The sequence below is a fragment of the Trichomonas vaginalis genome, chromosome III (genome assembly GCF_026262505.1).
Source record: "Trichomonas vaginalis G3 chromosome III, whole genome shotgun sequence".
Classification (NCBI taxonomy): Eukaryota; Parabasalia; order Trichomonadida; family Trichomonadidae; genus Trichomonas; species Trichomonas vaginalis.
Genome location: NC_067205.1, coordinates 16490991 through 16505862, shown reverse-complemented (window position 1 = coordinate 16505862; position 14872 = coordinate 16490991). Strand labels below are relative to the sequence as shown.

General features: G+C 34.0%; 9 protein-coding genes and 2 pseudogenes across 11 annotated transcripts, besides 2 other annotated features; 7 read left to right on the top strand and 4 right to left on the bottom strand.

Moving 5' to 3' along the window:
• Positions 1-2: 2 nt before the first annotated feature.
• TVAGG3_0713680 (protein ubiquitination) lies at positions 3-2713 on the top strand (the record flags this gene model as incomplete). The annotated part of the gene is made up of 1 exon (XM_001305848.1): positions 3-1769. One exon carries the CDS (start codon positions 3-5, stop codon positions 1767-1769), a length of 1767 nt encoding a protein of 588 aa, XP_001305849.1.
• A 1437-nt stretch (positions 2714-4150) lies between these two features.
• Positions 4151-4384, top strand: TVAGG3_0713670 (serine threonine-protein phosphatase family; the record flags this gene model as incomplete). The annotated part of the gene is made up of 1 exon (XM_051243871.1): positions 4151-4384. The coding sequence occupies one exon, from the start codon at positions 4151-4153 to the stop codon at positions 4382-4384; it is 234 nt and encodes a 77-aa protein (XP_051090458.1).
• Positions 4385-4388: 4 nt separating this feature from the next.
• Positions 4389-4712, bottom strand: TVAGG3_0713660 (uncharacterized protein; the record flags this gene model as incomplete). The annotated part of the gene is made up of 1 exon (XM_051243870.1): positions 4389-4712. One exon carries the CDS (start codon positions 4710-4712, stop codon positions 4389-4391), a length of 324 nt encoding a protein of 107 aa, XP_051090457.1.
• Positions 4713-5032: 320 nt separating this feature from the next.
• On the bottom strand, positions 5033-5237 carry TVAGG3_0713650 (uncharacterized protein; the record flags this gene model as incomplete). The annotated part of the gene is made up of 1 exon (XM_051243869.1): positions 5033-5237. A coding segment is annotated over one exon (205 nt), but the record flags the coding sequence as incomplete, so codon positions are not given.
• A 525-nt stretch (positions 5238-5762) lies between these two features.
• Positions 5763-7951: a mobile genetic element.
• Positions 6467-6859, top strand: TVAGG3_0713640 (phage tail repeat-like family; the record flags this gene model as incomplete). Its single annotated transcript, XM_051243868.1, has 1 exon — positions 6467-6859. The coding sequence occupies one exon, from the start codon at positions 6467-6469 to the stop codon at positions 6857-6859; it is 393 nt and encodes a 130-aa protein (XP_051090455.1).
• Positions 7023-7814, bottom strand: TVAGG3_0713630 (uncharacterized protein; the record flags this gene model as incomplete). The annotated part of the gene is made up of 1 exon (XM_051243867.1): positions 7023-7814. One exon carries the CDS (start codon positions 7812-7814, stop codon positions 7023-7025), a length of 792 nt encoding a protein of 263 aa, XP_051090454.1.
• A 322-nt stretch (positions 7952-8273) lies between the features above and the next one.
• On the top strand, positions 8274-8438 carry TVAGG3_0713610 (uncharacterized protein; the record flags this gene model as incomplete). Its single annotated transcript, XM_001305847.1, has 1 exon — positions 8274-8438. One exon carries the CDS (start codon positions 8274-8276, stop codon positions 8436-8438), a length of 165 nt encoding a protein of 54 aa, XP_001305848.1.
• A 19-nt stretch (positions 8439-8457) lies between these two features.
• On the top strand, positions 8458-9042 carry TVAGG3_0713600 (phage tail repeat-like family; the record flags this gene model as incomplete). The annotated part of the gene is made up of 1 exon (XM_051243866.1): positions 8458-9042. One exon carries the CDS (start codon positions 8458-8460, stop codon positions 9040-9042), a length of 585 nt encoding a protein of 194 aa, XP_051090453.1.
• Positions 9043-9203: 161 nt separating this feature from the next.
• Positions 9204-14872: part of a mobile genetic element that runs on past the window's edge.
• On the top strand, positions 9461-9895 carry TVAGG3_0713590 (uncharacterized protein; the record flags this gene model as incomplete). The annotated part of the gene is made up of 1 exon (XM_001305846.1): positions 9461-9895. One exon carries the CDS (start codon positions 9461-9463, stop codon positions 9893-9895), a length of 435 nt encoding a protein of 144 aa, XP_001305847.1.
• TVAGG3_0713580 lies at positions 11681-12551 on the bottom strand (annotated as a pseudogene). The gene has a single exon. A coding segment is annotated over exon 1 (871 nt).
• TVAGG3_0713570 lies at positions 14352-14764 on the top strand (annotated as a pseudogene). The gene has a single exon. A coding segment is annotated over exon 1 (413 nt).

The window sequence follows — 14872 nt, the reverse complement described above, 5'->3', positions numbered from 1 at the left end:
AAATGGTTCTTCAAAGACGAGAAACTGATGAAGAACAAGAAATGATTACTGTTTTTACTAACTACAAGAGCAAGGAAAAGTCTATCATAGAAAAAATTATTACTTTCTATCAATTTCTCAAAGATGAAGACTTTATTAACTTCGCACATCATTTACAGATCGCTTGTGATATATGCCATCAACAATCATTCGAACTTATTGAACTTATTAGGGATATTTTCGCAAATATTTCTCAACAAAATAAAGATTCTCTCAAAAATGCATTACAGACTACATTTCGAGAAAGTTTCTTCGAAACATCCGGATACTACCGTGTATCAACATTCTCTGGATTACTTTGTCGAAATAATTTTATATCCCAGCAATATGTTCTTGATGCATTCATGGAATTCTTGAACAAAGAGGAAGTAACAACAACTCAACGTAACGAGATGTATATAATACAAGTTCTTTTTTGGTGTGGAGATATTTTGAACCAATTTAATCGAAAAGTCACTTCAAAAATCCTTAAAAGACTTGAAAGAAGAGGATACCCAGTTCACTCCATATTCAAAAACAATTTCCAAATCTCTCACGACATAAATACTGAAGGATTAAATCCATTTACAGATTACTACTGCTTCAAGTACGATGACGTATCATATCTTCAAAAGCAAGCATCAAGCCCTAACTTTGATGTCAACAGAAATTACGAAGTCCCAATTTGGGAATTAGATCTGATCAGATACAGAGAAGTTCCGCTTATTTCAGCTGCTGCATTTTATGGAGCTGAAAAATGCTTCAGATACTTACAACTTACGGGCGCAAGTATAATTACGCAAAATGACATCCAAGCTGGCCAATTTAGACCAGGTCCAGTAGCTCTTGCAGCCATGGCAAGGATGAGTAAGAACCAGGATATACCAGATAAGGAATATCTATATTCTTACTCGAATAAAATTTTCAAAATCTTTTTCCAACGCTATCAATCCAATTTTGCGTTCATTCGTGATCATCCTGGACCTGCAGAATTTGCAATTGCTGGAAATAACATCAAAATCCTCCATACAATACTTCAAGATAACGATGATGCTTTAAGATATCCTCTGATCATGGCAGCGGCCTATAACAGGGTCATAGAGTTCGATTGGCTTCGTACAAGGTCAACCATTGAGAAGGAAACCCAAGAAAACTTGATTACTTTCTTAGTTTTAAATGATAACGAGATCATGTTCAGAAAACTTATCAGAGAAGACTTATTAAACACAGAAACATCATCTCTTTATATAATGCAATCTTCCAGATGCGCAATGGAACTTCTTTCTCGTTATAATTCTTCATTAGGAAATTACTTCCAATACAGACAAATTGCAGTATTCAACTCTGATATAAACCAAAAGAAGAATCCAATTATAGAGCAAATATCTAATAAAGCTACTCCAGCAATTACAAATGAGAAGAATCTTGATACTTTGAAGATGCTTTTGAACAAACGAGAAATTGACGTTGACCAGAATGCATCATTCTGTGATCCGGCTTTAAACTCTCCAAATGATAACATTCCTGATGAATGCGCAAAAGAATTGTTATTATCTGACGATGTGGCGGTTTTCTTCGATAAAGTAGGAAGAGATTACATCATTGAGCTTATACAATCAAACAAATTCTCAATTGTTGAATGGGCTCTTCAACAAGAAAAAATTATTAAAAAGTATAAGATGGAACAGCTCATTGCTAACTCTAATAGCTTAGAAATGAAAAACCTTATTAAGAAATGCTTCAATAAGTAATGTTATTTGTTAGAAATTTTATCAATTTTTTTAATATTAAAATATCATTTATAATTAATCAGTTAATGAACAATTTTTAGATTTTTTGCAACCAAAGATCAAATATGAGTCATTTTGTAATTAAAATGCCAACTGCCAAAGAATAACTCGTATACGTAGTGAAAAACTAATTGTATAACACGAGATCAAGAGAATTACTAATTCGGTACATATGTAATCAATGTTTGATTCAAATTTGAAAACATGTGTACCGAAATCACTGATTCAATACCCACGCATGTATTTATCATAGCTACGAATACATATGCAGCAATTCAATCGAATTAACTTACCAATACTTACAGGTCAATTCAAGAGAATTTGATATTGTAATGAAGAAACTTTAAGAAATAGATTAATCATTGATAATATATCCATTATAAAGAAGAGTAAATAGTTAATTTCAACTCTTGCATTATATGAATTCAAAAGAGAAGAATTAAAGCATTTTATTTTGGGAAATAATCATACCCATCTGTCCAAAGAAAATATGTCATTGGATAAAACACCAATCAAGATTTTGAAACGGTCAATTCTCTGAATTAATTGCCATTGTTTATTGCTAAGATAAATATCCTTGAAAGTACATGCATAATCCAAATTTAAGAAGTAATGATGAATTACGGTATCTTTCTTTGAACATTTTTTACCGATAGCGTAACGTGCATTTATTTTGTTTTATTATTAATGAATTCATATAGATACATGGAATTTAAATGCCGCTTAGATTTTTTGTCATTTCTATGAATAGTTTACATGGATGAATTCGTTTTTTTATTAATTAAGGTCAGGTGAGTGGGGCTTCCAGGCGCGTTGCGCCCTCTAGCCCATAAGAAATTTTGCCCAAGACCCAAGAGGAGGACCGAACCCCAGCCGACCAGCCGGTGACAAAACCAAAACCGTTGTTATTTACATCATATTAATAGTGTCACTTTTCACAAATTATATATGTTTTCATGTTTTGTCACTTTTCGGGTAAAAACATTTTTATTATTATATATAAATGAATTTTACAAAACCGCCGTTACCGTTCTTTGGAAATAAGAGTAGATGTAAAGATATTATATTGAGAGAACTTAAGAAACTAACGAATGGTCTAACATTTGTAGATTTGTTCGGTGGAAGTTTCTATATATCCCATTTATGTCATACCGTATTTCCTGACTCAAAGATTATATGCAATGACTTCGACAACTATATGGACCGTCTCAAACATATTCCAGACACAAATAATATATTGAAAGAGTTAAAAGAAAAGATACCTATAGGTAAGATGGAACGTATACCATTAGATAAGAAAAATATTGTGAGAGAGGTTTTGAAAAAAGCAGAATATATAGACTGGGATAGTATATCTGCTAGACTATTATATAGTGGTGCTATAAGAGTTCATGACATTGAAACACTTATGTCAAAAGTTTTATATCTCAACTATACAAATGTTTTCAAAGAGGACATAGAAAAATATATTGAGGGTATAGAGTTTGTGAGATGTCGTTGGACAGAGTTGTATGAAAAATATAAAGACAAGGAAAATGTTTTCTTTATAGTGGACCCGCCGTTCTATAACACATGGGATTTTCAATACCAAGTAGACTGGACTTTGAGAGACTCTTTAGAAACTTTAGACGTTATACATAACCATCCATGCTTTTACTTTACATCCGATAAAAGTGGTTTGGAAACCGTTATGAGATGGTTAGAGGACATACATGACTATGAGTTTATATATGACAAGATAGAATATGAGAGAGGTCCTATAAACTGGAGAAAGTGTCACAATAAAGAAATTTTATTAGTAAGTAAATGTGGTTTGAAATAGGACTACTTGTTTTAGGTTTTTTCCATTGTGTCATTTATTTATTTGACGTGGCAGAAAAGTACAGAGAATATGAAGATGAACCAATGCCTGCAAATGTTCAGCATATGTACTCGTAAGAGATATTTTTATCTAATATTAAATGGACGCACAGAACTTAGCGAATGCACAGCAACCTGGACAACCAAACCCAGAGAATATTCCAAATGAAGTTAGAATACAAACTGCAATGGCAAACTATGGTCAAGTGCCAACAGATGTACAAATGCAAACTGCCATGTCAAATGACGCTGCGTTAGGTTTGCCACCATGGTATGCAAATATGAGATAGAAAGAGTTTTATACAAACCCTGAAGTGGGATATAAACAACTTTATGCAGATGACGCGAACACAGGAGTTGACCCAGAATATGTTTTCTACCAGAGGAGAAACAGAATGTATGAGCTCCAGTTAAAGAATGCTATGGAACTCAACAGGAAACGTAAGAGACTAGGCGGACATTGGATTTTTACATATAGTAAAATGGGTTTCTTCAGTAAGATAGGAAACTTCTTTCGAAATGTTGGAAGAGGTATATGGAATGGAATAAAATCTGTCGGAAGAGGAGTATGGAACAGTGTCAAAAATATTGGTAAAAGAGTAGGTCAGTTTGTTGGTATTATACCTAAAGACCCTGAACCAGAAGAACAAGCTCCTGTAATACAACAGCCTGAACCTGCACCACAGTCAAGTTGGCAACCACAACCGGTATATTAAAAAGTTATATTTTTATCGTTCGATAGTAGTTGTATATGAAACTAAGTTCTAAGTAAAACGCATGGTATAATGGAATTATTCTTTTTCTTCCATCTGTAGTAAACCATACTTGAAAGTCTGAAATACTTCCACTTGGTGGTTCGTATAACTTTGTAGGTTTTTCGTAAAAGTCATTTGCCAAGCATAAGAAAGAGTTTTGGGCGCCAGAAAATGAAGCATGAACAATAATAGCATCTGGGTCGAAAACATCTTTAAATAAATATGGTTCATCTCTTGCATATCGACTGTAGATATTTGCTAAAGGAGGTTCAACTTTCTGATTTAACATTCTTTGCAAATAATACCATGACATTGCAGTGAATTCTGTATATATTTGTTCGTCTTTATTTGGATTGTCTTCGTAGATTTGAAATGACACTTGTGAATTTTGTTTGTCATATACAATTCTCACATAAAGTGTGCTATCGGTATTTGCATATTCATCAGCATATTTTGCATAACATGAATTTATTTTATCTTCTATATTTTTTAATGCAGTCTGTAGAGAAGATGAGAGGTCAACTTGTATTAGCTCAATTTCTTCCCACATTTTTCGTTGCCCTTCAGATGTATAATCTATATGAAACCTTACAATAAATGGAAAACTTTTATCTTCTACAGACACAAACTTTATTCTTCGAAAGCCAATAGCTTTTGTGACAGATGGGTCTCTTAACCATCTTAATGGGTAGTCAAAACGATAGCCTTCATGCTTTACGGTATCTGTCTCAAACTTTTGACCGACATTAGTAAAAAGTTCATCTAATGGTTTAGTTGTAGCAACTCTAGAATTTTCTTTTTCTATTGGAAGCATATTTTATCTATAATAAAAATGTCAAATGAAACAGCGTCTATGAGAGAAATACAACACAACCGACAACTCATTATGCAAGCTCTAAATAAGAACACAACAAACTTTTCAAACTATTCTAAGATATCTGAGTCATTGAAAGGGGGTGACTTAAAACTGACAATAAACCCAATGACAGATGAGTTTCTATTTCAAGACAATAAGAACAATACTGTCTGTATAAATCCAACAAAAGGAACTTTAAACGAGAAACCTATAAATGAACTTCTTTTGAAAGCAGATGTTGACAACAAAGCTGACAAAGAATATGTAGACGATGCAATAGCAAAAGAAGAAGAAAGAGCTAACAATGCTTATGCAACAAAAGAACATACTCATCCTGAACTAGCAGACAAAACATATGTTGACAATAAAATGTCAAGTGAAGTGACAAGAGCTGAAAACGAATATTCTAAAAAGACTCATATACATTATATTAACCAAATACCAAGTCTTAAGGAAACATTAGAGACAAAAGCAGATAAGACTCATACACATACATCTTCTGAAATAACAGACTTAAACGTTAGCCTTGAAAATAAAGCAGATAAAACATATGTCAATGAAATATACCAAAGTTTGATAGGAACAAAAAATATTGAAACTATTGTTGGTGACTTTTCTGTCAATGAAGAAAATAAATATTTTAGATGGCAGTTGGTACATTCCTTAGAAACTGGTACACGGCATAAACTCATTCCGAAAAATAACAATGAAATGTATGTAAGCTATAAAAAGAATGATGGTACACAAGTTAAAGTTCCATTAGACAACAACTGCTACTTAAACTTATATGGAGACGAACAAAAGAAATATTTAAGAGTTTATGAAATGGTGGATATGATATTACCTGACCCAGCTCCGGCACCACATTATTATGACTATGGAGATGACGACAAACACCACATGTAGATGAACAAAAGCTAACATTATATTTAGATTATTATAGATATAAAAGATATAATGCAATAGAAAAAACGAGAATAGTATATTATTATACAGATGACAGAAATAAATATTATAGTCAAGACTTTACTTACCCTGAAAACATAAGATTATATTATAAAAAATATTCTGACACAAACCAGAAGAAACCTGAAATAGTTGCACTATATTTTAAGTTCAAAAGAGACAATCCTATAATATCTCATATGTTTGATTTAATGAACCCAGTAAGTTCTATTTATACATCTATGGATGCAAGAGGTCCTCAAGTAATGTTTGGTGTTGGTGCATGGGAACAAATAGTCGACAGGTTTTTGTATTGTGCAAACTCTTCAAAGGAAACAGGTGGAAGTAAAACGATTTCAGGTGAAAATTTACCTGCACACAGTCATTACATAGATTTAAGTACATCTCAAGCAGGTTTGCATAAGCATAGATATTGGGATTGGTCAGGAATGACAAAAGGTAAAGGATATGATGTTAAAGACGACGTTAAGTTTGCTATAAATTGTTACTGGGATGACACTCAGGGAGAAGGAAACCATACACATTTCGTTTCAGGATATACGCAAACAACGGGACAAAGTAAAGAATACATGCCACCTTACATGACAGTTTACGCATGGTATAGAATTGCTTAGTCGTCATTTTCAACTTCTTTAGCATATTCGTCAGGAGTTGTCTTATATTTGTTAGGAACTGTCTTTGAAAGTATACCACCTTGAACTTTGACAAGTTTGAAACGAGGTCTGACAATAGTAGTTTTATCTTCTGCTTGCAGTGTGTACATTTTGCCATGTTTGCCTAAAGCTTCATAATATTCTCTTGTATACTTTCTTCTATTTTTACGAACACGAATGTGAGTACCTGTCGAGTCCCATTGTTGTCATAGTCAATAGTATTTTCATATGGGTCGCGTTTAGGTATTTCTATTTTTACTTTGTCACCTTTCTGAAGTTTGAAGCCCGGCATTCTTTCTTGTTTGTCTCTTTTGACTAAATTATTAAATATATAGTCTTTCTCTAAGTCAGGGTTGTTTTTCATTTCTTCGGGGGAGTGGTTTCCCAAACCTTTTTGTTTACGGTTATTGTAAATATTTAAAACTTGTCTCATCTTTGCCTGGGAGAAGTGTCTATATTTGTCGTCATATGACATTTCATTTGCTTCACCACCTTGTGGTTGGTTTAAGTCTCTTAACATTTTTATACATCCGTCAATGACACCAAGAGCAGAATGGTTTTGGTCGACAATGAAATATTGGTTTACATTTTTTGAACGCAGATAGTTTTTAATATCATCTGATTTGAAAGAACTTTCACAGTCAGATGTCAGTTTTGTTGGATGGTATTTGTCAACGAATATTGTCAAAGCTGCTAAGATATCTAAAATAGCTTTGGACTGTAATGGTATGGCTTCACAGTATCTTGTGTTTTGACCAACAAATATTAACCAGTATGGTGGTCCATCTTCTCTATACCTCGGAATGTTTTCCAAGATATCCATAAACCAAGCATTTGGTGTTGAACTAAAGATTTTTATCATGAGTGCTTTCTTTGTTGCCTTAGAAACATACGGGTCCTTGTTTGGATTCGTCATTTTTTAACCCATAAGAAATGGGTTTATTTGGCGCATTAGCAGGAGTCGCATCTAGATTTTTACCCGCAGTGGGAACAATAGCCAGAGGTGTATTTGGAGTTGGAAGGAAGATTTTGAGTACATTAGGTATACTTAAAGAGAAAGCACAACCTATTATACAAACTGTACAGAAAGGTTGGGATGTAGCACGAGATGCAACAAATCTTATTCCAAATCCTGAAACAAGAGGAAAAGTTCAAGGATGGATGGACAATGTAGGAAGACAAGCAGGAAACTATTATAACAAAGCAAATGACTACTATAACCAAGCAAATGACTACTATAACCAAGCAGGACACTATATGGACCAAGGTGAAAGATTCTTTAACAGAGGATATAACCATGCACAACAATGGGTAAGCAATAACCAACCGCAACCACCTCAAACTTGGGAAATGTAAGGTTTTTAACTAGGATGAAATGAACAATGCAGCATTGAGACAAATGCGTTCAAGATGGATTTGTCGGCTTCCAGCATTTAAACCGATACCATATAGTCAGGCTCAGCATGTGAAACTGAATGATATTATTAAAGGAACCATCCCACCTCCACAACAACAACCAGTTGAAAACAAACCAAACTAAAATTTTTTACTGAGATGAAATGACCGAAGAAGTTGAAACGGTAGATTTGACACCACAAACAAAAAGTTCAGAACCATTGTCAAAACCTGTCAAAGAACTTACAGATGAAGAGAAAAATTCAATAATAGAAAGTGCCAGGTCTGGAAATACAAACCCTAACTATAAAGTCACTTTTCATAGAAATGGAACGGCTAGTATCTCAAAAAAGAAACAGACTCTCACAAATAAAATATTGAAGTCTGAAGGAGCTTTCGAGACAACAGATGGAAAAGTTTACTTCACTGACCAACAGTTCATTATAGAACATCTCATTGACTTAGAGTCGAAATATTCTAAACTTTACAACAAACACAAAAAGTTGAAAGGAAAACAAAAACAAATGGCATATGATATTTATGAAGATGTTGACGACACAACTGTTCCTGCAAGTGAAGTAAAGTCAGAGGAACCAAAAAGTGACGAAAAACCGATAGAAGAAGAAAAACCAAAAACTGAAGATAAACCAAAACCAAAGTTTAGTTTCCAAACTAAACCAAGTCAACCTTCATTAGCTGGTATGGGTTGGCGTCAAAGACTTATGGCAGCAGGCGGTTATGTAAAGTAAAGAAAAAAATATTTTTTTATTTTTATAAAAATGCCCCCATATAGAATGGACAGAAAGTCTGCTAGAATAAAAGCAGAGTTACAAAGATATGGTTGGAGAGTTTCGAAGAAGTTTAAATATAGGAAGGGAAAGCCAATAAAAGTCTATGACAAACTGGCTGGAGTTAGTATGGCTTAGTTGGGTACTGTGGCACTGCACGTCTCCGTACACCACTTAGCGGTTTTGACACTTTACAAAACCGGTAACATATATTTTACAACACAAACGACAACACTAACTTAACCTTAAATATTTACAAAACCATCTGACACATAAACGACTTCACTAACGAACTCACTAACGAATTCACTACCGTCCTCACTAAATAAAAATAACCTTATTTTTATTTTTTTTAAATTTTTTATTTCATTACAAAGACATGTCTGACTACATTTACTATGATTCTTTCCCAGAACGTTTCCGTGAACTATTCAAAACTCAAGTAAAACTGAGAAACATGCATTTTAACAAAGACAGACCCATTGACGATGAAAGAAACCCTGAATATATTACAATCCCATATGACGCAAAGTTCATTGCATACATTCCTTATGGTCGCAGAGGAACGAAAACTATTTCAACAAAGAACAAAAATTATTTCTGGAGCGATGAAGAAAATTGCCTTATCTACATAAATGCATACTTAAATAAAGCTACATATTGTACAAAAGAAGGTTGGACTGGATTTGAGCTCTACATATACGACGACGATGGAAACAGACGCTGTGTATACCCATACGATAATATGTACCATTGTTTTCATCAAGCATTAAACGAATACATAGTCAGTAAGGGTCTCATTCCTGTTGAGTAGATATGTTATATTTTTGTTCTGTCATTTACATAAAAATAAACTTAAAAATTAATGATATCACCACCCTCACACGTATGAAAACATAGCGCAAAAATAAATTTAGGTGAAGTGGTGAGATCTCACCTGTTTTTTCACCTCTTTTCTAACCTGTTGAATTCATTGCTTTATAACTCTCTTCCTTTCTCCAACTCTTCTAACTTCTTCTTAAGTTCAGCAATGTTGTACTCATGAAGTTTAATCTTTCTCAAAATTCCTTCTTTATCTAATGGTTGCTTTATCTTTCTAAACTGAACTCTACCATCCTTCATAGTATGAATGTAAAAACCTTCTGGAATAGTTCCTGATTTAATGTATTCTACCAAAAATTTTTGTTTCATTGCTTCAGTGACTTTAGTCGTCATTTTACTCTAAGGTGAAGCTAGCACAGCGATAATGGATTTCATGACTTTTTAGTATTTCATGCAATCTTAACAGATAGCCTTACAAGTACTTCCAGTGTCCCTAGCTGTCCCTCCTTTTTATATAACTCCATGACATTTATAATCTCGCGAAACTTAACAGGTAGCATAACAGATTAAAATCAGATGAGGTTTTGAACCAAAATTTCTAAGCAACGTTGTCAAGGATTTTGAGGAACTAGGGACAGAGTGTGGCAAAGTCCAAGATTTAATTTATCTTCATCTGTTTCATCAGCTATCTCATCTAATATGCCAATATTTTATTCATAACTCGTGGCAAACTCACTAACTTTCATTATGTTCATCTGCATGCTTCATCTGATAGAAAGTATGACTTTCATTAATTCTGTGAGATAATGAAAACTACTAGGGACAGAGACCATGGCAAAGTTTATGACTTTCATTATTTCCAGAACTTACTGAAAACTACTAGGGACAGAGACCATGGCAAAGTTCATGATTTAATTTATTCTCTCACTAACAACAAACACTAACATCAAGTACTAACCTCAGCACAAATGACAAACACTAACATCAAGTACTAACCTCAGCACAAATGACAAACACTAACAACAAACACAAACTCCAACACAAACTCCAACACTAACGACAAGTACTAACTTCAACACAAATGACAAACACTAACAACAAACACAAACTCCAACACTAACGACAAGTACTAACTTCAGCACAAATGACAAACACAAACTCCAACACAAACTCCAACACAAACTCCAACACAAACTCCAACACAAACCTCAGCACTAACAACAAACACAAACTCCAACACAAACTCCAACACTAACGACAAGTACTAACTTCAACACAAATGACAAACACTAACAACAAACACAAACTCCAACACTAACGACAAGTACTAACTTCAGCACAAATGACAAACACAAACTCCAACACAAACTCCAACACAAACTCCAACACAAACTCCAACACAAACCTCAGCACAAATGACAAACACAAACTCCAACACAAACTCCAACACTAACATCAAGTACTAACCTCAGCACAAATGACAAACACTAACAACAAACACAAACTCCAACACTAACGACAAAAATAAATGTCCTCACTTCTTAACAAAGTAATATGTGCTTCTTACACCACCATAGCTCAAGCGTTTCTTTTCAAACATCGATTGAAACTTATTTTGAGCCATTGGCTTTAGTCTCTTTTTCTTCAAATACGCCAAGAAATCTTCTTCACATCTTTTCACTTCATAGCCTTCTTTAAACTCCTCCTTGTTAAGTTCTATGAAATCCTTTATCTCATTCTTTGTTGCAATGGCTTCTTCACGAACGACATCGTGAACTATTTCATCATTGCTCATGTATGACCTCCTCACTGTTCTCATGAACTATTTCATCACTGTTCTCATGTATGACCTCCTCACTGTCTTTCATAAGCGTTTCAAAGTCTCCTTTACTCATTACTTCAATCTCATGCTGTTCACAGTAGTACTTAAACTCACTGTATATGTCTTTGTTGTATGTTATATTGCTTCCCATGTACTCCATGAATTTTTCAAGCACTTCCTCATAATTCACTGTTTCTTTCTTTCCACGACCTTCTAATATCATACTTGCTTCGTAAATATAACTTCTTGCAGAACCGTCTCGCTTTCTACTTCTCTTCACAAATTCTCTCATCTTGCCGCCAAATACATTTGAACTACATGCAAAGAATTCATTCTCCTTCGCAAATTCTTTATATCTTCTGTAGCACTCTGTACAATTCCATCCGGATACAAACTTTTCATAGAACTCCTCGTAAAACATTTGGTAAGGTGTTTTGTTCATTTCGATGAGTTCTTGTTTAGCCCTGGTGAATGGTATCTTCCTTACATCAAATTCACTTAAATCTTTCTTCATGAAGTACGTCAGTAAGTTTGAATAAAACTCTTCATTAAAGCTTTCAATGAGATTTGAGAAATATTCGTAATTTCCTTTGTATCTGCTGCTTACGTCAATGACAACAAATCTTCTGTCGTCTTTGTCAATCTTTACTGAGTTGAAGTTGTTAGATATCATGATGATATTACAAACATTCTCTATCTTTCTTACTGGCTGACACTTCTGATTTAAGTCCAACTGAGTCTCTGTTACTATTGACTTTAGTGCGTCGTGGTTCATGACCTTAGACGTATCGCATGAGCTTAGTTCATTGCATACGATGAGCTTCATGTTCTCAATAGCAGCATTGAATCTACCAACCACATTCTCTATTGCCGTTATATTATTGTTGGCGTACTTGCTAATGAGCTCGCATAGAACATTACTAAGTACATTCTTACCAGTTCCTTGCTTTCCTATTAACAAAAGTACTGTTCCAGTCTTTCCACAAGGATTTTGAACGATGTAGGCGAACCAGTTCAAAACATACTCATAAAGCTCTTCATCCTCATTACATATGACATCGTGAACATGTTTCAAATATCCTTCAATAACGCTTTCATCTACTTCATTCAGTACCTCATACTCATATCCTCTGAAATAGCTGTAAATGTCATCTCTTTCGTCAAAGAATCTCATGCCTGACTTCATAAGATAGTTCTTGTTCTGACCCGCTTCATAAATCATCAGTGCGTTCACATCCTTCTCCTCAATACGTCCTACATAAATACTCTTCATGAGCTTATTGAATTCCTTGCTATCTACTGACAAGTGTTGTTGTGTCTCGTATTCCATCATAATCTTTCACTAGATATGTCATACGTGCTCCGTCAATAACAACAACACATCTTCTTAAGTCATTTATAACACTAGCTATGTCAATACCTTCTTCACTCATGTACTTTTTTTCCTCAAGTCCTTTAGTGTGAAAGTGTCTCTAAGTTCTATTTCAAGCAATTCATTTACACATCCTTTGCAATACTTCTCTATAAAATATTTCTGTCGTTCTTTACTAAGTTTCTTAACAGCTCTGAAGAACCATGTGTTTTGACTCAAACATCCTTCACAACTTCTCTCATTCATTCCTAGTTCTTTCATGTCATTATCTTCAACCTCTATGGTCTCATTGACTAAGGTCAAAGGGTTCTTAGTCATTGCTGGTCTTATCTGAAACAATGTTTGTGCAACAGGTTTAACTAGTTCAGCAACGTCCTTCCTTAATATGAATAGCTGTTTCCACTCATCTTTGCTAACAGTTCTTTCATAACCACTGACAGTAATGATTTCATTTACTGACCTTAGACACTTATGTTCTATCATTTGTATTGCTTTTGTGTAAGGCTTTCGTGAGCATAGGTTGTATATGTCATTCCTGCAATGTTCATTCATGCCAATAGTACTAAATCCTTTCTTTGCTGTTGATGCATAATATCCATTAGTTCCTGTGTTCGTATTGCTGTCTCATAAAATACAACAAGACCTTTGTCATCTATGACGTACTTACCGAAAACATTGCTTATATTCTTTAACCATGAAATAACATCCTCATTCATGCTGTCAAACATGAAGTAAGGTCTTACATACTCTTCACTTATAAGATACTCCACAAAGTACTTGTTAAACTCTATGTCCTCGTGAGCGATTTCATTAGGTTTGATATTAGTTCCTTTTGTCATTGCTGTCATGTACTTCACTCTCATAGTTCCTTTCAATAGCGTAAAAATACTTCATTGTTTCATAACTGCTCTAAATTCTGTTCAAAATTCGTACAACATAACTTTTTAACATTAGTGAAAGAACATGAGCGAAACAACAACATCTAACATTACAGAAGAAGTCAATGACAATGCCGATGAAAACATTACAGAAGGAGCTAGTGAAAATATTGACGAGTTCAGTGAGGAAGAAGATATTGAGGACGTCAATGAGAACGTTAGTGGGGAACAAACTCAATGGGAAACATTGAGAAATCATGAAGATTATGAGATTTGTACGACATATCCTTTTACTATTCGTCGAAAGAAAAACAAACATATTAAGAGTGAATGCTTAAATAATTATGGTTACATTATGCTTAGTTTAAACAACAAAATGTACTTAAAGCATAGAATTATTGCAGAACAGTGGATTGAAAATCCAAACAATTTGAAAGAAATAGACCATATAAATCATGATAGAACGGACAACAGAATCTCAAACCTTCGTTGGTGTTCTAATCTGAAAACAATAGAAATAAAAGCAAGTATGGCGATATAGTTTATGAGTTCGTTGATGAAATATCTGACGAAGCTGTTGAAATAACAGCTTATGGTAAGCATTCGTTTGAGTTCTACTATTATGTTGAGAATGAGGACGCATTCTATTATTATACAGGTCTTAACTATCGAAAACTTCATATAAACTTTACAAAAACAGGTGCTGCTTATGTTTCTATGATAGATACAGAAAACAAGAGAGTAATCTTATGCATAAACAAATTCAAACGCTTGTACGGCTTCATGTAGGACAAACATTATTTTTCAACACTAACGCCAACACGTAGGACAAACATTCATGACTAACATTACTGTATAACATAAGTTATTTGTCATGACCTCATCGTAAATGTTTTG